This window comes from Myxine glutinosa, chromosome 3 (assembly GCF_964187855.1).
Source record: "Myxine glutinosa chromosome 3, kmMyxGlut1.1, whole genome shotgun sequence".
In the NCBI taxonomy this organism is placed as follows: Eukaryota; Metazoa; Chordata; class Myxini; order Myxiniformes; family Myxinidae; genus Myxine; species Myxine glutinosa.
This window is the reverse complement of record NC_136263.1, coordinates 185,679,106-185,703,184: the sequence shown is the minus strand read 5'-3', so window position 1 is coordinate 185,703,184 and position 24,079 is coordinate 185,679,106. Positions and strand designations below refer to the sequence as shown.

At 42.5% G+C, this 24,079-nt stretch overlaps 1 protein-coding gene across 1 annotated transcript in view; it reads left to right on the top strand.

Annotated features, from left to right (window-relative positions):
• LOC137417140 (dynamin-1) overlaps nt 1-24,079 on the top strand; it is a 209,613-nt gene that overhangs the window by 43,035 nt on the left and 142,499 nt on the right. Inside the window, exons 9-13 of the mRNA XM_078774835.1 lie at nt 3,137-3,272; nt 5,209-5,276; nt 7,732-7,870; nt 9,075-9,161; nt 9,602-9,672. Coding sequence (XP_078630961.1) covers nt 3,137-3,272; nt 5,209-5,276; nt 7,732-7,870; nt 9,075-9,161; nt 9,602-9,672 — 501 coding nt within the window. The remainder of the gene's footprint in view (nt 1-3,136; nt 3,273-5,208; nt 5,277-7,731; nt 7,871-9,074; nt 9,162-9,601; nt 9,673-24,079) is intronic.

The following is a 24,079-nucleotide window of genomic DNA, read 5'->3' as shown; positions in this document are numbered from 1 at the left end:
AAATGCAAATTTCGCATGTGGAAAAATTAAGTACACCCCTACATTTATCACTACTTCAAATACCTAAAATTAGAATCAGGTGCACCAGCTCAGGTGCAAATGATTAGAACATCATTAGAGAGGATCTTGGAGGAACCTGTCTTATTTAAACCTCAGATATTTAGTTTGGTTTGTTCTTTGTTGTTGAAGTGTGCGGAGTCACCATGCCTAGATCAAAAGAGCTCTCTGAGGCCTTCAGAAAGAAGGTTATAGATGCCTACGAGTCTGGGAAGGGATTTAAAAAGATCTCCAAACAATTTGAAATCAATCATTCGACTGTCCGGAAGATCATCTACAAGTGGAGAAGATTCCAAACAACTGCCAACTTGTTCAGGCCAGGCCGCCACAGCAAGTTCAGCCCGAGAGCAGACCGCAAGATGATGAAAGAAGTCTCTAAGAACCCCAGAATGTCATCACGGGACCTACAGGTAGCTCTTGCCACTGTTGATGTCAAAGTGCACGAGTCTACCATTAGAAAGAGGCTGCACAAATTTGAACTACATGGGAGGTGTGCCAGGAGGAAACCTTTGCTGTCCAGAAAGTACATCAGGGCAAGAAAAAAGTTTGCCAATGAACACTGAGGCAAAGACAAGCACTTCTGGGAACAATGTGCTCTGGACAGATGAGTCAAAGGTAGAGCTATTTGACCACAGTACCAGAAGACATGTTTGGCGAAAACCAAAGACAGCATTTGACCACAAGAACCTGACACCAACTGTAAAGCATGGTGGTGGAAATATTATGGTTTGGGGCAGCTTTGCTGCATCAGGGCCTGGGCAGCTCACCATCATATAATTAACTATGAATTCTTCATTGTACCAGAGGATGCTTGAGGATAATGTGAGGCCATCTGTCGGAAAGTTGAAGCTGAACCGGAGGTGGACCTTGCAACATGACAATGACCCTAAACATACCAGTAAATCCACCAAGGAATGGCTGAAAAGAAAGAAATGGAGGGTCCTGGAATGGCCAAGTCAAAGCCCAGATCTAAATCCCATCGAGATGTTGTGGAGGGATTTGAAACGAGCTGTGCATGCAAGAAACCCCTCAAACATCGCACAGCTGAATGAATTCTGCATGGAGGAGTGGGTAAAAATTTCTCCCAGTCGTTGTCAGAGACTGGTGGACAGTCATAAGAAACGCCTACTTGAGGTTGTTTCTGCCAAAGGGGGCAATACCACCTATTCGAGCCAAGGGTGTGCTTACTTTTTCCACATGCGAAATTTGCATTTATGTTTATTTAAATTATACAATGGACTACAAAATGTAAATGTTTCATGATATTTGTTATATTATATCACCTTTATCTTTCAATATTGTTGAAATGAAGATCAAATAGCTGTATGTTGAAATATGTTGAAAAAGTCAAAACTTTACATGGTGTGTCCTTACTTTTTCATGTGACTGTATATATATGTATATGTAAAGCCTAGATTTGTGAAGTGCCGCAGAGACTGTTGTCCTTCCGACAGGTTCTCCCATCTCAGCCAAGGATCTCTGTCGTTCTGTCAGAGTTGTCATTGGGTTCCTGGTCACCTCCCTGACCAAGGTTATTCTGCCCGATTGCTCAGTTTGGTCAGACGGCCAGCTCTAGGAAGAGTCTGGGTAGTTCCATATTCTTTCCATTTCCTAATGATGGAGCTCACTGTGCTCTTGGGAACTTTCAACACTCTAGAAATTGTTTTATACCCTTTCCCAGATCTATGCCTCCTCAGAATTCTATCTCGTTCTATGGACAGTTCCTTGGACTTCATGGTGGAGTTTCTGCTCTGACATGCACTGTCTGTCAACGGTGGAACCTTGTATGGAAAGGTGTATTTCTTTCTAAATCATATACAATCATTTGAATTGGCCACAGGTAGACTCCAATCAAGTTGTAGAGACATCTCAATGATGAGCAAAAGAAATTGGATTCACATGAGCTCAATTTTGAGTGTCCTATCATCGAGGTTGAATACTTATTGACTCAAGACATTTCAGCTTTTCGTTTTTGATTATTTTGTAACGATTTAAAAAAAAAAATGCCGCTTTGATATTATGGGGTATGATGTGTAGATTAGTGCCAAAACATCTCAATTTAATCCATTTTAAATTCAGGTTGTAACACAACAAAATGTGAAAAATTCAAGGGGTGTGAATACTTTCTGAAGGCACTGTACCCTCATGCTGGTGAAGCGTGTATAAAAATATTTCTTTCATGCTTCTTATATCGAGTCATCATTAAAATGACAAGCGTTACGCCTCGGTCCCCCGTCGGTGAAGTGATGTGAGTTGACAAAGTGGAAGACGCAAGGCGGCCATCTTGGATTTTGATGTGGCGACCCAATTTTCAATAGCGTTCTTCCTCATGCATAGATACACCCACACACCAGATTAGAAGGTAGTAGTTCGTTTATTTTTCAAGATATTTGGCTCACAAGGTTCAGACACATATATGGTGGTGGCCATCTTGGATTTTGACCTGGCGACCCAATTTTCAATAGCGTTCTTCCTTTTGCCTAGATACACCCACACACCAGATTAGAAGTTGGTACTTCGCTTATTTTTCAAGATATTCCACTCACAAGGTTCAGACATACATGGCGTCAGACATACGTGGCGGCGACCATCTTGGATTTTGACGTGGGTTGCACCCACACACCAAATTAGAATTCGGTCCTTCGCTTACGCACGCACACACGGACGCACGCACGGACGCACGCACGCACACACGGACGGAGGGGAAAACCATAGTCCCCCTTTCCCTCCGCGGTGCGACGGAGGACAAAAATGGGTTTGCTGTGTCAAAATTATGGTTTGTGATTATGAGGGTGAGAGCCAAAATTGTGACATGTATTTTTGAATTTTTTTTATTTGTATAGAATTCAGTAAATTAGTAAATGTTCTTTTCCTGCATTGACTGGCAAAATTCTTGCTTATGCTATGGCCATTTATCTGTACAATATACAACTCACTTCCAGGTATCTATTCCTTCCTTTGCTTTTGTGATTGTTCTTTCTTCATCCACAAATTTAACACTGACTTCTTACATTTGAGGTGATGCCATATGCACAATGTTGTTTTTTAAATGTGACCAAGGCTTTGTTACTGCTTCTAGAATGGTACAACAGTTTGCTGTGGACTTTGAGAAGAGGATCGAAGGCTCCGGTGACCAAGTCGACACATATGAGCTGTCTGGTGGTGCACGTATCAACCGCATCTTCCATGAGCGCTTTCCTTTTGAGCTGGTTAAGGTGTGGTGATGCTCGTGCCATTATTTGGCTCACATTTTTGTGCTGATTATGAAAATTCCCTTTTCCCAGAGAACTGTCACTTTGCCATACATACAACCATTGGAATACTGCCCTGTGGAGTTTGTTACCAGTTCCTATTAGCCCCGTGCGTTCCCTCATTTTTGTACACCGCTCCTTTCCGATTCCATCTTCAACCGCTGCATGACGTCATCACCGGGTACTGAAGGGGGCCTGGCCATGACGCGTGCTGAAAGGGAGGCCTTGGTTTTCACTCCGTTTGTTTTCTTTCTTGTTTATTTGTTTGTCTAGGCGATATCTCGGCCATCCTTTGAGCTAGGAAGCTGAAATTTGGGCACAATAGTGCGCAAGTGTTTTGGCAAAAACGCTATTCTTAATTTTTTTGATGAATAAACTAATTGATTAATTACTTAAATATCGATTTATTAAGTACTTATTTATTTTCTTTCTCATCTTGGCAATATCGTTGGCACCTTCTGAGTTAACAAACAACAACAACAGGCATTTTAAGGCCATTTTCCCTCCTAGAGCGGGGGTTAGCCTTGCGGTCCCCATGACAATCTTCTCCATTTTGCCCTATTTTCTGCATCTCCCCTTGTTAACCCCCTTGCCCGCATTTCTTCTTCCACCATCTTTAGCCAAGTCTTTATCGGTCTTCCCCGTCCTCTACTTACTTCTACATTCATTTCCATCACTCTTCTCAACCAGTCGCTTTCATCCTTCCTCAACACATGACCAAACCATCTCAACCTGTTCCTCTTCACAGCATCCATCACAGGCTCTATTCCCATCATCTTTCACAATTCATCATTTGTCTTCCTCTCTCTCAACGATACTCCGCACATCCGTCGAACCATTCGCATTTCCACCCTTTCCAGCCTTCGTTGCTGCTCTACGTTCATTACCCATGTCTCGCTCCCATAAATCATAACACTTCTCACACATGCAGCATACACCTTTCCCTTCTAATCTATATGTACAGATTAGGAATCTTGAAGTTCAGTTTCCAGAGGTTGTCAGCTCAGGACAATTAATTCCCCTTCACGTCTTTTAACGGTGTCAAACCCCTCCGTGTCAGTACCCTCCCTCACACCTCCTACAATCCCACGTAATTCCAACCCCACCCTTGCTGTGTTCCCCTCTTCAACATCCCTTCACCTCACCCTATCCAAGCTTTCCCCTCATCCCAACCCCTCAAAGGTTCCACCTCATTCCACCCCATCAAAGCTTTTTTTACTCATTGCACCCCCTCAAAGCTTTGCCCTCATTCCACCCCTCAAAGCTTCCCCCTCATCCCAACACTTCAAAGCTACTGCCTCATCCCAACCCCTCAAAGTGATCACGATTTGAAACACGATGGAATAATATTTACCGATATGAACAGTGATGTGGCTTTTATTGAAATTCTAAAAATACTGTTTAGATTTTGATGGTTTGTGTGTGATATGATTCAACGGATGTTTATATGAATCGTTTAAAATTAAAAAAGCCTTCAATTTCTGATATTTTGCCTTTTCATTTGGGCTTCCCAATTGAAGCCCCGCCCAGAGGGTGGGTACCGTTGCCTGTTGTGTTAATTCTCTCTTCGCGGGCCAACATTTTGCCTTCTGCTACTTCCAGATGAGCATAACGTTTTAAAATGTTCCTCATCTGTCATATTTCAGTTGTGGATATCATTTTCTTCTGCCTACATCATTCAGTCATAGCCATTGTGCACTGCTAACATCTCTCAATAATCATTGATTAACCCAAAGGCTTTATTTCAGTGCCAACTTTGCTCTTCTATTGAGTTTGACTATTGGAAAAATAAAACAAGTATCATGTTACTCGTTAGGCCATTTCTGAACAATATTGAAGTGGAATTTACCGCTTGGATCTTGAAAGGCAATTTCTGATGTCTCTCTCCTGGGCAACACAGATGGAATTTGATGAAAAAGAGCTAAGGAAAGAGATAAGCTATGCCATCAAGAACATCCACGGTATCAGGTAAGCCATATGACTATGTAACCGATGCTTACACGTATGAGGGCGATTCAAAACGTTTTCAGAACGGGGTATTCAGTACTACCCAAGAGCTATAGTATTCATTTTTAATTTTTTGCGCATTATAAAGTTGCATGCTTCATAGATGCTGTTAGTTTCATTCATCTGACTTGTTTCAGAGTATAGTGCAGGAATTTGCTACAGTCATGCATATATGGATCTTGGGATCTTGGGATCCTAGGATCCTGGGTTCGAATCCCGGTTGATCACTGAATTAATGCCAGGGGTGGTTGACTCAGCCTGTCATCCTTCCGAAGTTGGCAAATTGAGTACCAGTTCACTGGTAATTGGGGCAGGAAGAGCATCCGGCCATAAAACATTGCTTCAAAAAGGGGACCACGGTGTCCGAAAAAGGCCAACCCCTGCTCTGCTGGGAAAAATGGCCTCTAAAGGTGGTCATGCATATATGGATCACTGAAGTGTCATCAACTTTTTTGCAAAGAAAGTTCCAGCTCCAAATAAATCTGCTAATGCATGGTGATGGTGCACCTTTATCTTTTACTGTAGCCAAATGTGCTGTTGATATTTGTCTGGTTGTGAGTTCCTTAATGATGACCCCAGGTCAAGACAACCGGCAGATGTGACTGATCCAAAAACTGTTGTCCAGTTCGAGTTATCCATCATGGAGGATTTCTGTGTTATGATTTCCCTGATAAGCACGTAACTTGAAATTTCTCAAGCCATTGTTTTCCCTCTCATCCATTTAATTTTTTTGTCACAATAAAGCAAGATGTCCTTCCTGAAACTTCAGCATTTATGATTGTGTGCAGCAGCTTCAAGTTGTTAACTACTTAAATTGTTCAGTTCAGTTACTTGTCTGGTAATTGCAGTGACATGTGTGGAACCGGTGATGAAACGTGGCTTTGCAGGTGAGATCCTGAAACCAGATTGAAATCTCGATGTAATGGAAGCACAATCGATTACCACCACCCAATACATTTTTGGCCTACCCTCAGCCCTCCCATTGCAAGGGAATCCTGCCGATTGACTATATGCCTCTCAAAACTACATTCACAGGGGAATATTACACAAACTTCACACAACAATTGCAGCAGGTTATCTTCGACAAATTCTGAGGGATATTGACCAAAGGTGTGCTTCTCCTGTGAACAATGCCCATGTTACACAGACAGCTATTCATGATTGTTTGAGCAACTCGATCATCCCTATACACCCCAACCTGTCTCCCAGTAGTTACCCTGCACTCACGAAGTGGAAAATAGGGTTAAGCATTCGGTTGGATACATGTGGTGTACGTTTGGCGTGCATGTTTGCATTTAAAGAATTTATTTTCTCAGCAACCGTTGTTCCAATGGACATGAAATTTTGACCATAGCAGCGCCTCCTCCTGTATAATTTTTCAATGACAATTATGACGTCGTAGGTCACGAGGTGCAGGTGCCATCTTGGAAAAATCGAAAAACGTTGCACCTCTATATCTCCGAAACCGTTCCATGAAAAAATTGAAACTTGGTGTGTCAAGTACTCCCCATGGGTAATAAGATATGTTAATGATGATGTCATTGATACCTTAATTGTGACATCATAAATTGACAAGTACAATGCTTGATCTGATCAGTATGAATTTTTTGTCTGAAATTGTTGGTCTGATTGCCGCTAAATTTTCACCACAGGAGTACCTCCGCCTGTATAATTTTTGTGATAATTATGACATCATGGGGCATGTGGTACGGGTGCCATCTTGGAAAAACTTCACACCTCTCTATCTCCGAAACCGCTCCATGGAAAAAATTGAAACGTGGCTCATTGTAAAGAACTTCGCATGGGGAATAAGTGTTGTTAATGATGACGTCATTGGTGCTTTAATTATGACGCCATAATTCGACAGGGACAACACTTGGTCTGATCAGTTTGAAGTTTCTTCAACGTGATCTACACAACAATTATATTAGAAGATATAAATTTATGATGTCATCGCTCACGTGGTCTGGCAGCCATATTGGATGAAAGAAAAGAAAAAAAACCTTCAAAAACAGAGTTGGCTCACACCAAGATGACTGCGCAGGGTAAGTATTCTATGAATACCATCTGGTTCACGTTTTTTGTTTTTTTTTGATATGTGAAGTCCCTCTTGCATGGCCGGCCGCCAATTTGCTGATTATGAGGAACTGATCATAGGAGAAATTTAAAAATTCGGATTTAACTGGTGTGGAAAGTTTGAGGACCAAATGAAGTAAGTGCATTGATGGATGCCGCATTAAATAATATGTGGTTGGCATATCTTCGAGATTTAGACTACTGTGAGTATGTCTGTCCTTCCTATAACTTGAATTCCCCTCATATTCTCAGGGATTGTGGTGTTTTATTGCACTCTCATCTATTTCTAAGTGCATTTCTTTCACCAATCTCTTTTATATGTGTATTTTTTCTCCTGTAGGACTGGCCTCTTCACTCCAGACCTGGCTTTTGAAGCTATTGTGAAGAAACAGGTGCAGAAATTGAAGGAGCCGTGCCTCAAGTGCATAGACATGGTTGTAACGGAGTTGTCAAATGTCTTACGCAGGTGCAGTGACAAGGTGTGGCTACACAAAAACAAAACAACTACACGCTGATAAAACTGCATTTCCTCACTTTGAATGATCTAGTCAAATTTATTGTAACATTTTTATGACTTTGAACCTTACATCGACAGGCTTTTCTCTTCCTAATGCAATAAACTTCACAGTGTTCCTTTGGTGTGAAATTTGTCCCTTTATTGTGAAATTTTTGTTTTTCACCCACAACAAAACAACTTGGGGAAATAAAATGGTGCCCAGTACTGCATTTATTTGTGCTTGAGCGAACACAACCTTTCAGATGTAAGAGTGAAACTGTGCCGATGTCATACATTACTTTCTCGTCGTAAATTAGTCGTAAATTATATTCGTAAATTATTCGTCGTAAATTACAAACTACAGTCGTAAATTACTTTCTCGAGCAGTCTATTGGTGACAAATGTGGTATTTTGCTGTGCACATTGTATGCCCTTATCTGCTATGTGGAGTCTCTTCAGCATGGTCGCTGTGTTAACGTCCATAGATGCTGTTATTCTCCATTATCTTTCACTCATTATTTTCCATCTTGATCATGTCTTGATTAACAGTTTTTTTTTATTTTTAAACTTGTTCCTTTTATTTTGCCAATATCATTTTTATGATAATAATGCTTTTAATTATCTCCGTCACCCAAGGTGGACCAACGTTATGTTTTCACCCCTATCTGTCTGTCTGTCTGTCTGTTTGTCTGTCTGTCTGTGAGGAGGATATCTCGAAAGGTTATGGCCGGATTCGGACGAAACTTGGTGGACAGGTTGGGTGTGTGACTAGGAGGAATTGATTCGATTTTGAGGAAGATCCGAATCGGGATCTGTATATGTGAATATCTTCATTTAAAAAAAATGATTATTTACCATTGAGAGATGGGACCAAAACAATATGTAGCATGATATTTCAAAAAGTTGTGGACGGATTATGACAAAACTTGTGAAGTAAGTAAGTTGGGTAGGTGACGAGAACAAGCTGATTAGATTTTGGTTAAGGTCCGGATACAGATCAGGCTTATCGGCTTATCGATCAGGCTTATCGATATAAAACATGTACTGTTTAGCCTGGTGGAGGTATGCTCTCTATTGAGTGCATTCTGGTTTGGGAATGAAGTAGGTGTTGCCATGTTGGTATCAAAGTTTAACTTCCTTCTTTTCACTGACCACCATATCCTCTTTTTCCTTCTTTCCCTTGGCAGCTTTCTCAATATCCTTCGCTGCAGGAAGAAACCGAGCGCATTGTGACTGCTCATGTCCGTGAACGTGAAGCTTTGGCAAAGTGTCAGGCAAGTTCCTGGGAAGGATTTCCCAAGCGTTTCCGTTTCATGACATACCCATTGTTTTGGTTGGGATGACATACCTAGAGCTGTCTGTATTTGATCCCTGTTGATGTCTGGCTTAGCTTAAAACTTCAGTTTTGATGCAATGCCTGCACCAGATGCTGTGTACTTGAGCATGCTGTTTATGGATGCAAAGCCTGCTCCTTCTGTATCCATTTACAATGGGAATACATAAGATATTATTGTTTAATTTGAGATGAATAGGCCACAGTGTATTTTTACTGTAATAAAGTTACCTGTGTAGCTGTGTAATTAGGAAGAAATGCAATGGTTGGGAGTGTTGTCGCCTTCTGTGACTACTAAAATGGAACTGTAGAAAGGGAAAGTTAATCACATGATGATACAAAAAAAATTATTTCATTTTGTGTCCAAATTGTATTCACCAGGTCTTGCTCCTCATCGACATTGAACTTGCTTACATTAACACAAACCATGAAGACTTCATTGGCTTTGCAAAGTAAGTTGCTCATACCTCCATTTACTTTCCTATCCTATTTTCTCTGATCCTGAAAGAACCTTCACCTTGAGTAATCTACACCCTGGGTTGTAAGCAATGCTGGATTATAACTCAAGTGTTTAGAAAATCCGGAACAATCATTACATTTAATTAGAAGTTAAACTTGTAAATAATTAAATTGTAAATTAAATTAAAACTGTAAATATATTAAAGCAAAAATTTTTAAGATAAAATAAAATTGCCATAATATCAAGATCATCACATGTGGCCTATGCGGTAAAGAGGGATGCGGGGAGGGGGGTTATAGGGGGGATAAAAAGGTGGGGGGACCGGAGGGGGGGGCAGAAGCAGAGGGGTGGTTTGGGAGAGGTGTGTTTGGGGGGGGGGGGGGAGGAGGCAAATTGTCCGAATAAAAACCTTGTGTGACATATTATGTGGACTCATTGTTCAAAGTATGGAATGCCTGCTTCGTTTACACAAGAGTGGATCAAACGCTACCGGTAAGTCAACCACCTCTTGTGTGATCGAGGATCGATCCAGTGTAGCTTTGGCTGTGTGCTTCGGGTCGTTGTCATGTTGAAAGGTGAACTTCCGTCCCAATTTCAGCTTTCTTGCAGAGGGCAGCAGGTTTTCCTTTAGGATTTTTCTTGTATTTTGCTCCCATCCATTTTTACTTATATCCTGACAAGTGCCCCAGTCCCTGCTGATGAGAAACATCCCCATAACATGATGCTGCCACCACCATGCTTCACAGTAGGGATGGTGTTCTTTGGGTGATGTGCTGTGTTGGGTTTGCACCGAACATAACGTTTTGCATTTAGGCCAAAAAGTTCCATCTTTGTTTCGTCAGACCACAAAACTTTTTGTCAATTGGCTTCAGTCTCCAGAGTGTTTTTTTGCATCCCTCAAATGGGACTCAAGGGAGGCGTTTTTGAGTTATAGCTTCCTTCTTGCCACCCTACTGTACAGGCCAGATTATGGAGTGCTTGGTATATTGTTGTCACTTGCACACAGTGACCTAATTTACAATATTGCTATTATAAGGGGTAGGGGGGGGGGGGTGGGGCAGGGGGAGGGGGGATGGGGCAGGGGGAGGGGGGATGCTGGTGCATACTTATCCAACCAAGATATTCTAGTCTTGTATTTTTTATTTTCTGAAATTTGTAGAATTTTTCACTTGGAAGTTGTGGGTTACAATGTGTAAATAAAGGTGGAAAAAGTCTGATTTAATGCAATTTAATTCCAGGCTATAAGCCAACAAAAGGTGAAAATTTTGAAAGGGGGTGTAGATTTTCTATAGGCACTGTGTGCATATATACGTGTATAATGTGTGTGTATATATATATATATATATATATATATATATATATATATATATATATATGTGCCATACAAGGTGTTTAAGAGTTGTGTAGGCATCAGGCAGTATCTGTGGAAGGCTCTGAAGGTGGTATGGAGGCAAGGAGTGGTGCCCAGTCAATGGACTAGGGCGGAAGGAGTTTATATTCCAAAGCAGGAGGAGGCTGTGACACTGGAGCAGTTTAGACCAATATCATTGCTCGATGTAGATGGGAAGATATTGATGGGTGTCTTTGCGGCACGGCTCTCAGGCTTCATCAGAGGGAATGGTTTTGTGGATGGTTCTGTGCAGAAGGCAGGAATACCAGGATCACCAGGATGCATTGAACACTCGGCAATGGTCTGGCAAGTGTTACAGGAGGCAAAGAGGCAAAGGAAGGATGTGGCGGTGGTATGGCTGGATTTGGAGAATGCATATGGGTCAGTGCCGCATGCCTTGATCAGGTATGCCATGGATTTCTTTTGGGTGCCACGGAGATTTAGGGATTTTTTGATGGCATATTATGATCAGTTTTGGATGCGGTTTGCGACACAGTCCTATGTAACAGAGTGGCAGAAGTTGGAAGTGGGGATCCCGATGGGATGTACCATCTCCCCGATTTTGTTTGTGCTGGTTATGGAGTTGTTGATACGTGTGGTGAGTGGACATGGGAAAGAAGTGGAGCTAGCCCCTGGTCAGAGGTTGCCAGCAATGTTTGCTTTCATGGATGACCTGACAGTTGTCCAACAGTCCGCTGATGCAGCAGTTGAGGTACTGGGACGACTGGAAAGGTTGATGCGGTGGGCAAGAATGGGATTTAAAGCAAGAAAATCGAGGAGTGTGATAGTGAGACGAGGAGTAGTGGATAACATGCACACTGCACAGGTTTGAGCTGGGAGGGGGGGTGGTTCCATCATTGGTGGAGACCCCTGTGAAGAGTTTGGGAAGATGGTATACAGTGGAGTTGCATGATGTGGGAAGAGTGGAGGTCAGAAACAAGCTTTTGAGAGGTTTGAAGAGGATTGATGGATGTGGTTTGCCAGGTAAGTTGAAGGTATGGTGTTTGAAGTTTGGGTTGATGCCACGAGTATTGTGGCCATTGATGATGTATGATATTGCAATTGGGCATGTCGAGAGGATGGAGGTTGTGGTGAGTGGGTTTGTGAGGAGGTGGTTGGGAGTGCCACGCTGTTTGACGAACATTGCCTTTTATGGTCAGGGTGGAAAACTCCAGTTTCCCTTGACATCATTAACTGAGGAGTTTAAGGTGGTGAGGGTGCGGGAGTTCATGATGTTGCGGGATTCAAGTGATGCAGTGGTAAAGAATGCTCTCCCAGAGAAGAAGGGAAGTCAGAAGTGGAATGCAAGAGCAGAGGTGGACGAGATGGAGGAGCGGTTGCAACAGGAGGTCATGGGGATGGTACAGCATGGGAAGCATGGCTTGGGGTGGATGAAGTATGAGCGATGGGGAAAGGCATGTGTGAAAGAGGAAGAAGATGGTTGAGAGGGAGTTGAGAAGAAAGGAAGAGGAGGGGAGATATGTGAAAGCAGTCGGTCAGGCACAGCAAGGTGCTTGGACTAAGTGGGAAGGTGTGCGGGTGAGGATATTGAAGTGGCAAGAGATTTGGAGGATGGAGCCAATATTGTTGAATTTCCTGTTGCGGGCAATGTATGATGTGCTTCCGTCACCAGTAAACTTGAGATTGTGGGGGTTGTTGCAGGAGGAGAGATGTTATTTGTGTGGAGGTGTGGGAACGGTGCAGCATGCACTGAGTGCATGTTCAGTAGCATTGGCAGCAGGACAATACAGGTGGTGACATGATCAGGTGCTGGCGGTGGTGGTGCAGATGGTGCAACAAGAGGTGCTGAGATCGAGAGAGAGAGAAGAGTGGAGAAGGAGACTGATGGGGGAGAGGTGTGGTTTGTCAAAGAGGGCCAAGTGGAAAGAGGTGGAAAGAGGAGGAGGAGGTGGAAAGCAAGAGAGCTGTCAGATGCTTGTGATTGGCAGGTGGTGGCAGACCTAAAGCCACAATTGGTCTTCCCAGAGGAGATCTGTGTGACAAGGTTGCGGCCTGACATTGTCATTTGGTCAAGTGCAACAAGACGGGTCATATTAGGGGAGTTGTCGGTACCTTGGGAAGAGAACATGGAGGAGGTGCACGAGAGGAAGAGAGGAAAGTACAGTGAGCTGGAGGCAGAGTGCCGGGAGAAAGGTTGGCGCGTTTCGTGTCAGCCATTTGAGGTGGGGTGTAGAGGGTATATTGGCAATTCTTTTTCTGCATTTCTTGCTAGGCTGGGAGTGTGTGGGACCGAAAGAAGGAGGATGTGTGACAAGGTGGCCCAGGTTGCCTTGAAAGGCTCATTTTGGATATGGAGGCACGTCGAACGGTGTAGGTTGGTTGTGTGTGTGTGTGTGTGTGTGTGTGTGTGTGTGTGTGTGTGTGTGTGTGTGTGTGTGTGTGTGTGTGTGTGTGTGTGTGTGTGTGTGTGTGTGTGTGTGTTTTTGTTTTTTTTTGTTACCATTATTACTTCTTATTTTGTGTATATGAGTGAGTGGGTGAGGGTGTGTGTTTTTGCATGAATTAATTTTTGCATGAGTGTGTGTTTTTGTGTGTTGAGTGGTGTATGATGTAAGTGTAGGTGGTTGTTTGGTTGGTGTTCTGTATGTATGTGTGTGTATGAATGATCTGGTGTGTTTTGTTGGTGAGTGGTGAAGGGTATAAAGGTGGGTGTTTGAGTGTTCCACCATGTTTGTTTGGTGCTGTGGATTCTGGATGTGGTGCTGTTGTTGTCGTTGTTGTCGGTGTTGTTGTTGTTGTTGTTGTTGTTCGCACTGGCTGGGGGTGGGGGTATGTACGCAGCCAGATGCAGTTGCTGCATGTGGATGTGTACGTGCCCCTGCTGGCCCACCTTAGCTGACCGTATCGAGGTTGAAGGGCCGAAACGGGATGATGCTGAGGACCTCGACTAAGGACCCGGTCAGTGCGGCACACTTGTGACCAGGTGTGTTTTGAACTTATATATATATATATATATATATATATATATATATATATATATATATATATATATATATATATATATATATATATTACACACACACACACACACAGCATATATTTTTTTTTTATTATTATTTATTATTATTTATTGATATATATATATACAGTCGTGGCCAAAAATATTGGCACCCTTGCATTTTTTTCAAATAACACACAATTTTCTCTAAAAACAAGTTTAAATTGACCAAAGTATTTGGTCTCCACAATTCTTTATTTCACTGTTAATATTACAGAACCTTTGTTGTTGATTCAGAACTTAATATATCCTTTTAAATCAGAAAATAAAAAGAAATGGCATTGACAAAGTTATTGACACCCTCGACTTGATATTTGGCAGCACAGCCTATGGACAAAATAACTGCAGTCAAGCGCTTCCTATAGCCATGAATGAGCTTCCTACACATCTCCACTGGCAGTTTGGCCCACTCTTCTTGTGCAAACTGCTCTAGTTCTCCTAGATTTGAACGTAGCCTTCTCCCAACTACTATCTTCAGATCTGCCCACAGGTGTTCAAAGGGATTTAGATCTGGACTCATTGCTGGCCACTTCAGAACAGTCCAGCGTTTTGTCTTGAACCATTCCTGGGTGCTTTTTGAAATGTGTTTTGGGTCATTGTCCTGCTGAAAGACCCATGACCTTCGACGAAGACCCAGCTTTCTGACACTGGGTTGAACATTGCGCTCCAAATTGCCTTGGTAATCTCCTGATTTCATGATGCCATGCACACATCCAAGGCACCCGTGCCAGAGGCAGCACAGCAACCCCAAAACATCACTGAACCTCCTCCATGTTTGACTGTAGGGAAGGTGTTCTTTTCTTTGAATGCTTCATTTTGTTTTCTGTAAACATAGAGATGATGTGCTTTACAAAAAAGCTCCAATTTGGTCTCATCTGTCCACAGAAATATTTTGGCTCGTTCAGGTGTAGTTTAGCAAACTCCAGTTGGGCTTTCTTATGTCTCTCTCTCTCTCAGCAGTGGGGTCCTCCTGGGTCTCCTACCATAGAACCCCCTTTTATCGAGTTGGCGACGGTTGGTGCGAGTTGAAACTGTCGCATTACGTGTTTGAAGGTCAGCTTGAATCTGTTTGGCAGTTGATTGAAGTGCTTTCTCCACCATTCGAACAATCCTTCACTGCAATCTTCGATCAAGTTTTCTCTTGCGGCCACGTCCAGGGAGGTTGGCTCCAGTGCCATAGGCCTTAAACTTCCTGATAACATTGTGTATGGTGGACACAAGAACATCAAGGTCTCTGAAGATGGACTTGTAGCCATGGGATTGTCCATGCTTGGCTACAATCTTGTGTCTGACCTTCGTAGACAATTCTCTGGTTTTCTTTCTTTTCTCCATGCTCATTTCATTACACACAGTGACACAAAACAGCAGAATGACTCCTTTTCTCCATTCAAACTGGTTGAATGAGTGATTTTCATATTTCAGGCACCTATAACTCACCACAGGTGAGTTCAATTCCAAAGTAAAGGAGAATCTCCTGCTTGAAATCAAATGATTTCTAACAACTTCTAAAAGGTGCCAATAATATTGTCCGTGCCATTTTAGGATTTCTGTGTGGAATAAGCTAAGATTTAGTAATTTTTTCAGCTTTTTTGTTTTGTTCCACTGCACACCAAAGAAATACATGTGTGGATACCAAAATATATTTTTATTTCAACAATTGTCTGGAAGAAATGGTGCATTATTTGAAAAAGTGCAAGGGTGCCAATATTTTTGGCCACGACTGTATATATAATATAATATAATTTATAATATAATATATAATGTTGTCATCTGACTTGCTAACCAATATAATCAATAATAATGTTATTTTGGATGAAAACAAATTAAATTTGCCATTTTCATGTAATACATGTGTTTGACGCCAGAGGGGGACATGTACTTATTTGGCAATTTTCACTTTTTTCTGAGCTTATAGGAGGAAAGAGGAATGGTTGATTGTTTTGTCATAATTTTTCATTGTTCGATTTTTAATATGCAGCCATCACGTTTGTTCTTGCTTTCAATACATAATGTGAAAAAACAATTCATGTTTTATTTTCACGTTTGCAAAGTTGCCATGGTTATGACAAATCTGACATTTAGCTGTCCATAATGTTAAAAATAATAACTGAGGGTTTTAACAAAGTTCATTCGATTATTTTTATGGTCTGTTTTTTATTTTCCATACCCGGAGGGCATCCCCTTTACGTTTGGTTTGCTCTCCGTCCGTCCGTCTGTCTGTTTCACCTGTGGTTTTCTGCACCTTTTCCCATACCCTTTAACATATTTAACTGAAACTTGGTACATGGCTTTATTATGATAATTATCAGAAAAAAGTTTGAGTTCCGGTGTGTTTCACCAATTGTCCACGGAGTTATGCCCTTTTGGACTTAGAAAATATCACACATTATACATGGGTCAGCTTTCCAGAGATTTTCTCCTTACTGTTTAACATCTTGAACTGAAACTTGGTAGGAGACATGGCTTTATTTTAACAATTTACAGAAACAGGAACTTATTCTGCTGCATTGCATACCGGAATTAATTATTCCTCCTGTATATAACAACAACAACAGGCATTTTAAGGCCATTTTCCCTGCAAGAGCGGGGGTTAGCCTTGCGATCCCCATGACAATCTTCTCCATTTTGCCCTATTTTCTGCATCTCCCCTTTTTGACCCCCTTGCCCGCATTTCTTCTTCGACCATCTTTAGCCAAGTCTTTCTCGGTCTTCCCCGTCCTCTACTTCCTTCTACATTCATTTCCATCACTCTTCTCAACCAGTCACTTTCATCCTTCCTCAACACATGACCAAACCATCTCAACCTGTTTCTCTTCACAGCATCAATCACAGGCTCTATTCCCATAATCTTTCGCAATTCATCATTTGTCTTCCTCTCTCAACGATACTCCACACATCCACCGAACCATTCGCATTTCCACGCTTTCCAGCCTTCGTTGCTGCTCTACGTTCATTACCCATGTCTCGCTCACATAAATCATAACACTTCTCACACATGCAGCATACACCTTTCCCTTCAGGTTCAATGTAACTCCCCACCTCGTCAGCATGCCACTCAGTTCCCGAAACTTCTTCCATGCACATCTCACTCCAGCAACCGTTGCCGAGTCTGATCCGCATGTCTCCTAGGTAACAAAATGTTTTCACACCTTCCAGCTTCACGCCGTCTCCAAGATCCAACTCAACATTTCCTCCATCTGCAGCTCCCTCTGTGCACACCTTACACTTGAATGTAGCTGCCACACTGGTTAATGACCCTCTCAAACCACTATATTTTTGATGAACCCACTCAGCGCACATTGTACATTGAATGGAATTCACTCCGACACCCTTCCTGCACACAGCACACGGCCACTTCCCAGTTCTTTCCACCTCACCACATGCTTTACCACTTGCCATCACCTTCGTTTTTCCGATATTCACCTTCAGACCTTTTGTCTCCATACTCCTGTATATGGCTCACAATTATTATTAGTTTTTTTTGTATACAAGATCGAGGCTCGTATAAGAGCTAGCACATTAAACACACATTAGCCCATAAAACACCAAAAACATAAACGGATACATAAAACAATAAGGGGAGGGGGAGACAAGATGGGGAGAGAGAGGGAAGCACACAAGCACAACAATAACAACAGAACAGGGACATCGGGAGATCTGTGGAAGAGAGAGGGCTGGGGGAGGGGGAGAGGGTTAATTGCTGAGTGCTTGGAACAACAATATACATTGGGACCAGGAGGGGACATGTACTGCAAAGCAATTCTCCATATTGTTATTACTTATTATTGTTACGCAACCGTGATTAACACCACAGTTACGGATGGCCGATTGCGAGACTTTACACTCCCGAGGCGAAAACTCAATAGCGGATTCCAATCAAGCACAAACGCGCGGAATGGCGGGACACAGCGAAGGCTCCGCAACCTTACCTATTAAAATCAAACACCCAGGAAACTGCGTTCAGATATATACAGAAAATAATACAAGGATTTATTAATGAAAAGTAAAGACAGTGAAAAAGCCCGCGCCGGTAATACTAATAACTCTAATAAGCCTAAATTGGGATCCCACACACAACAGATACCAAACACGATACGAGGGAGATTATGAATACGAAAATAACACGTCTCGTCAGGTAAAGTGTAAACGCGGAGCTCGGGCTTATCTGGCTCCTTTCGTCTTCTTGTAACACGGCCGCGCTCAACCGCCACCAGGCCTCGTCGGTTCAACGGCACACCCACACCACGAGCTCCCTTGCTCCAACGGTCCAACGCAGGGCTGCACAAAGCAAACGAACTCCACTCGACCAGGGCCAGGAAGGACTCCTTTGAACTCCACTCGACTCGACTCTCTGCGGGAGTGCTGGCAGCCAAGTGCCAACTGTTCACTGCTCTGTGCCAACTGCCAACGAACTGCCCCCGAACTGCCTCCACGAACTGCCTCCACGAACTGCCTCCACGAACTGCCTCCACGAACTCCCTTCAATGGCGTCCGACCGTCGCTAATATCTCTGCCCGATGACGTCACATTGGCGCACTCCTCAGCCAATCAAAAGCCTCCCAACTCGCCGGCTCGCCCAGGTCACGCCCTCTGCACAACCACTCCACTCTCCCGTCCGCGACCCCCGCGGTCCTTGTGTTATAACACGTGCCAGGCGAGGTTTGTAGGCCTTGGAGGTGTAAACGGTGGCGGCCAATTGTGGCGGTGTTTTTGGCCTGGTTTCCTGTCCATTTGTTCCGAAGTCATTGTCAGGGAAAGGAATTATTTAATGTTGCGCTAAGGACCTAACTAATGTTTATGTGGTTTGCAGTGCCATAATGGACAAAGGTTTGACTACTAGGTGAGACTCACAGGGGCGTTACCTTTAATCCCTCACTATTTAACACTCGAACCTCCAGGTAGATCCACAATCATACATCTTCCCCCGACAAACGCCTAAACATCAAGAACTTATTACATGTAGAGTCCCTGTCACGACAGCCGAATACCTACCTATTCAGATCTACCTAGCTCTAGATGTTGCTCTACCAAATTCATAACATTATTACCTTCGCAAAAGCGGAAGGTTATGTTTTGATCGCTGTGTATTTATTTGTATGTCTGTGTGTGTGTGTGTGTATGTTATTCGCATAACTCAAAAAGTATTCAACCGAATTGCATGAAATTTGGTGGGATGATTGGTTATTATACGGGACACATTTGATTAGATTTTGGGAGCAATCGGGTCAAAGGTCAAGGTCAAGGTCACGAAAAGGTCAAAATCGTATTTTTGTTGTTCTGTTCCCTACACTCCCATGCCAAGTACAGAACAGTAGCTGCGGCGAAGGTATGCGCTCTACCGAGTGCCCGTTCTAGTTTACATTGTGGCATGTAAATAAATAGGGGTATGTGGTGGATGAAACAATTTCACACTGCATAACCATAAACTTACTTACCAATGCCCGATCGCGGTTTTTCAACTCTTCGTGCACTGTACCAACATGCTCTCAGACGCTTGGAAAAACTAAACATGGTAGGCACAGCATCTGGCTTCCGTAAATTTCTAGGTTTTAAGTCCAAACAACTCATTTTTAGGCCTATGCTGACGAAGTCGCCGGAGACATTATGTTTTCGGTTTGTCCGTCCGTCCATCTGTCTGTCCATCCATGATAGGTTTTCATTACAGCGATAACTTGAACGGCTGAAGGGATCTAGGTCAAACTTTATACCGGTATTATAATGAGGTAAAGATGAACAGATTCGATTTTGGGGTCACGAGGTCAAAGGTCAGAGGTCATGCTCTGAAAATCCTGTCACCGTGATAACTTGTGAACCAGTGATGGGATTTTGACAAGTTGGTACAAGTATGTATTATGATGCAAAGATGAACTGATTTAATTTTGGGGTCAGGAGGTCAAAGGCCAGAGTCTGTAATAGGTTTTCGTTACCGCAATAACTTAAGAATGGCTGAAGGGAACCAAGTCAACCTTAGCACAAGTATGTATAATGACAAAGATAAATGTATTAGAATAATTAGATTATGGGGTCATGGCCAGAAGCCCGTAAGGTAAAAATTCTGTAACTGCGTTAACTTGTGAACCATTGATGGGATTTTGACCAAACTTGGTATAAGTTCATATTATGACGAAAATAATGATGAACTGATTAGATTTCTGCATCAAAGGTCATGTCAGGTAAAAAAAAAAAGTGATACTTGAGAACAGCTGAAGGTATTAAAATCGAACTTGGTGCAATTATGCATGATGATGTAATAATGTGATCGGAGGCATATCGGGCGATGTCACGACGTTGAAGAGTCATTCTGGTTTAAGTCTCTTTCAAAGCAACAGTCTAAAAATGCTCTGAGCAAAGACCTCGCATCAACCTTCTGAGGAACTCAAGCGAGTTTCAAGTTCTGCAACCATTTCTTCCACCAATCAGCTGTTTAAGTAGCAAAGAATCAAAACAAATATTTTCTGTTTTGTTGCTTGTCCGATCGTCCGTGTTATTATAACAGCCAAAGGCAATGAATGCACTGTGGCATATCGCTTGAATACACTGGATGCTAAGTTGGCTACTGATCTTTGTCGCCAACTAATATGTCGGGCTTCCACAACTCATGGGCCGAATGATGTCAGTAAAAGCAGCGCCTGATAATGGCGCGACCCAGCAAGTCCGTACAAACTACCCAAAGTTGTCATTGCCGTATATTGATTCACTTGTTTTTCTAAGTCACACATATTCACAGATATGGGTTTTGAAACATGCATGATTGAATTAAAGGCTTTCTAAAAATGTCCGGAGCGTTGCTTTAACAACTATTGTGGCTGCATAAGCACGACGAGATTTTTTTTTTTAAAGATTTGGGCTTGAAATACTCTTTTCACTTTGCATACAAATCATGCTGTTAAAATTGCCAGCATGTTCTCATCAAACTATGTCTCATGATTGCACAAGGAAATACAGATACAGGATGCCGCCATTTGGCCAATGGAGCACGTGGCGTCTCCACATTCCTGACAACCCAAGGACACAACACTGTCCCTGTAACCCCTTATTTTTATTATTTTCTCCAACTAAACTAGAACGCCACTCAGTGGAGCGCATACTCCCGCCGTGGGTTTAGTTGGAATAATACGTTTTGTTTAACATCCCCTCTCCCCAAAACAATAAATGAAAAAGAAAGTAGGCCCTGACTGTCAGAGAATTTATTTTGATATATCTCGGAATTAGAGGAGAAAAACATCATTTAAGAATAAGAATAAAAGCTTTAATGCAGTAAAACAGAAAAAATCTTTCCCCAAAAAATTCCCAAAAAAAATTCCTGGATCCGGAATGATATCCTGAGCTTCACCAAAAACTAATCAATTCTTCCTTATCCCAAAGGCAATCATCCCACCAACTTTCATCCAAATCCGTTCAGAACTTTTCCAGATATCTTGTTCACAAACACACGAACACATGAACATACGAACACACACACACACACACACACACGGACGGACACGATCGAATGCATTACTCCCTTGTGGGAGTAATAAACCTGAAAATCGCAGAGCCAGAACCAGAATTATTTATTTGGACTGGGAAGCCCATGCGAGGTTTCTTATTCTTCAGCCTCTCACAACACTGGGTGAATATACGATCTTTTTTTTTTTAAAGTTGGAACTAAGCCAAATCTGTTTTATTCGTTTGTTAATATACCTCAGCCATTGACAAATCTGGAATTATAATTTTATTTGAGGTTCAAATTAACCCGGGAGATTGTGTCAAACGATGCCTGCAAGTCTGTACATGTGATAAATAATTAATCGTCCACTGTCGAAGACTCTTCTTCACACAATAACAACTTCTAGCTTCCAGACCGTACATCCAATGATCTTCAAATTTTGCACACTTGTTACTCTTCATGACTTCTACTACAGTATGAAGTTTCACGGCGATCAATGAAGTGGTTCAAGAGATATAAATGTTTTTATTATTTGCGTTTAATTAACGATGTCTGCCAAACCACGTGACCTATCGCAAATTCCAAAAGGACATTTTAGTAGACTGATATGCTGAACAGACCTGTGAAGTTTCCCCTCAATTGGATCACAAATGAGGGAGGAGCTAGGTTTTAAATATTTGTGCTTAAAAACGTCATAACTCTGAAACCATGTGATGCATGACGTCATGCTCACTGACGTTTTTGTTCATCATGGGTATGTGATTCTGCCTGCAAAGTTTGGCCTCGATCTGTTCAGGCGTTTTGGAGAAAATTGGATTTTAGTGTTTTTCACTCAAAACAATATGGCGGCCGAACCACATGACCTGTGATGTCATAATTACCATAAAAATATTCTACGGACCGAGTCCCTCCTATGGTGAAAATTTGCTCTCAATCGCTCCAATTATTGCAGAGAAAATGGTTTTTAAAGGAAAACGGAGAAAAAAAAATCCCGAAAAAATTCCCATAAAAATTTCCTGAATCCCGAATAATATCCTGAGCTTCACCAAAAACTAATCAATTCTTCTTTATCCCAAGGGTAATCATCCCACCAACTTTCATCTAAATCCGTTCAGAACTTTTCCAGATATCTTGTTCACAAACACACGAACACACACACGCACACACGCACACACACACACGCACACACGGACACGATCGAATGCATTACTCCCTGGCGGGAGTAATAACTACACAATCCAACTTGACATGATCAATGCGCTAAAGCATTCGATATCTCCAACTTGCAGCTATTAAAACAAGTACATACCCAGCTAATCTTAAGTTACCTACCATTTCTGCAAATATCTCTGTACCCTTTTTGTGCTAATTGCTTCAAAGTACTCTTACATTTGTGGGGGTCGAGGATAGAATACCATAGTGGAGGCAGGATTGTATAGGGATAGCATGGACTTTGGATGCGTAGGAGACATCTCGATGTATTAAGTAGGGAAACCGGAGCTTAAGTTGTTTATGTATTTTCACACGAGGGGTGAAGCTATGGTAATTAGATAGGGGTTAGGACTAGTTTTCCCCCAGTGTGTGATTGTCTTCGGTGGTTTTTCCCTATGTTTTTGCAATTATAACAAGGCCGGCAAAAAAAACCCTCGTACAACAATAACAACCGTCCATTAACCAACCATAACCGGCATAATTGCCGATAAAAGCCAGAACATTCTCGATCGACAACTAAGCCCTGCTTCCAAAGGTTCGTAACCGGCAGGCCATGCCCCGAGCTTCGTCATTGGTCGTGGAGACATGGGGTGATTTGACGGAGCTCGGGCATTGGACAGAGTGTGGCATCAGAGCGAGAAGGTTCGATCAGGAGGCAGACTAGTCTCTCTCTCTCTCTCTCTCTCTGGGTCTTTATGCTCTCTCGTTCATTTTTGTCTCTGGCTTCGGCTGCTCCTGGCTCATGTGCGCACGTGAGGAGAACTTTTTAGAGCTGTTGTGTGAACTTTTGCAACGTTGGAATCGGGGTGTGTTGTTGGACTGTGGTGCTTTTCGGGGGAGCTGAAGTCGCGTTGCGCTTGGCGGTGGAAGCAAGGAAGGGCCGTTTGACTACTTGCTCACGCCTGGGCGTGTTCAACGCACGGCTTCTGTGCCATTGTTGGGGCGTTTCCCCCGTGGGTGGCTGTGTGGGCTGCGGCGGCCATCAAGCTCCCAAGCGCATTTTGTACCAGAGCTGAGTACCGGCCAACTCAATAAAACATTTTATTTTATCATTCCCCTGTTGTGTATTTGTGTCTGATGGGAGATGTCTCAAAGTAGAATCTTAGTTTTATTTCACCCTTTATTTCACCACTTTCGTATTGTATTTATTTTCATTAAATTCTTGTGTTGCATTTTATTTGTTGTGCCGTGTTTCTTTGTTCGTGAGTTTCGGGAATCAACCCGTGTGGCTTCTGTTCAGGTAAGCACCTTGCTGCTTTAATTCCCGCATGCGCACCAAAAAGTACCGCCAATTTTCGGGCTGTCACCTCAGGAGTAAAAACGATTGGTCATTCGTCACCCAGTGGTTT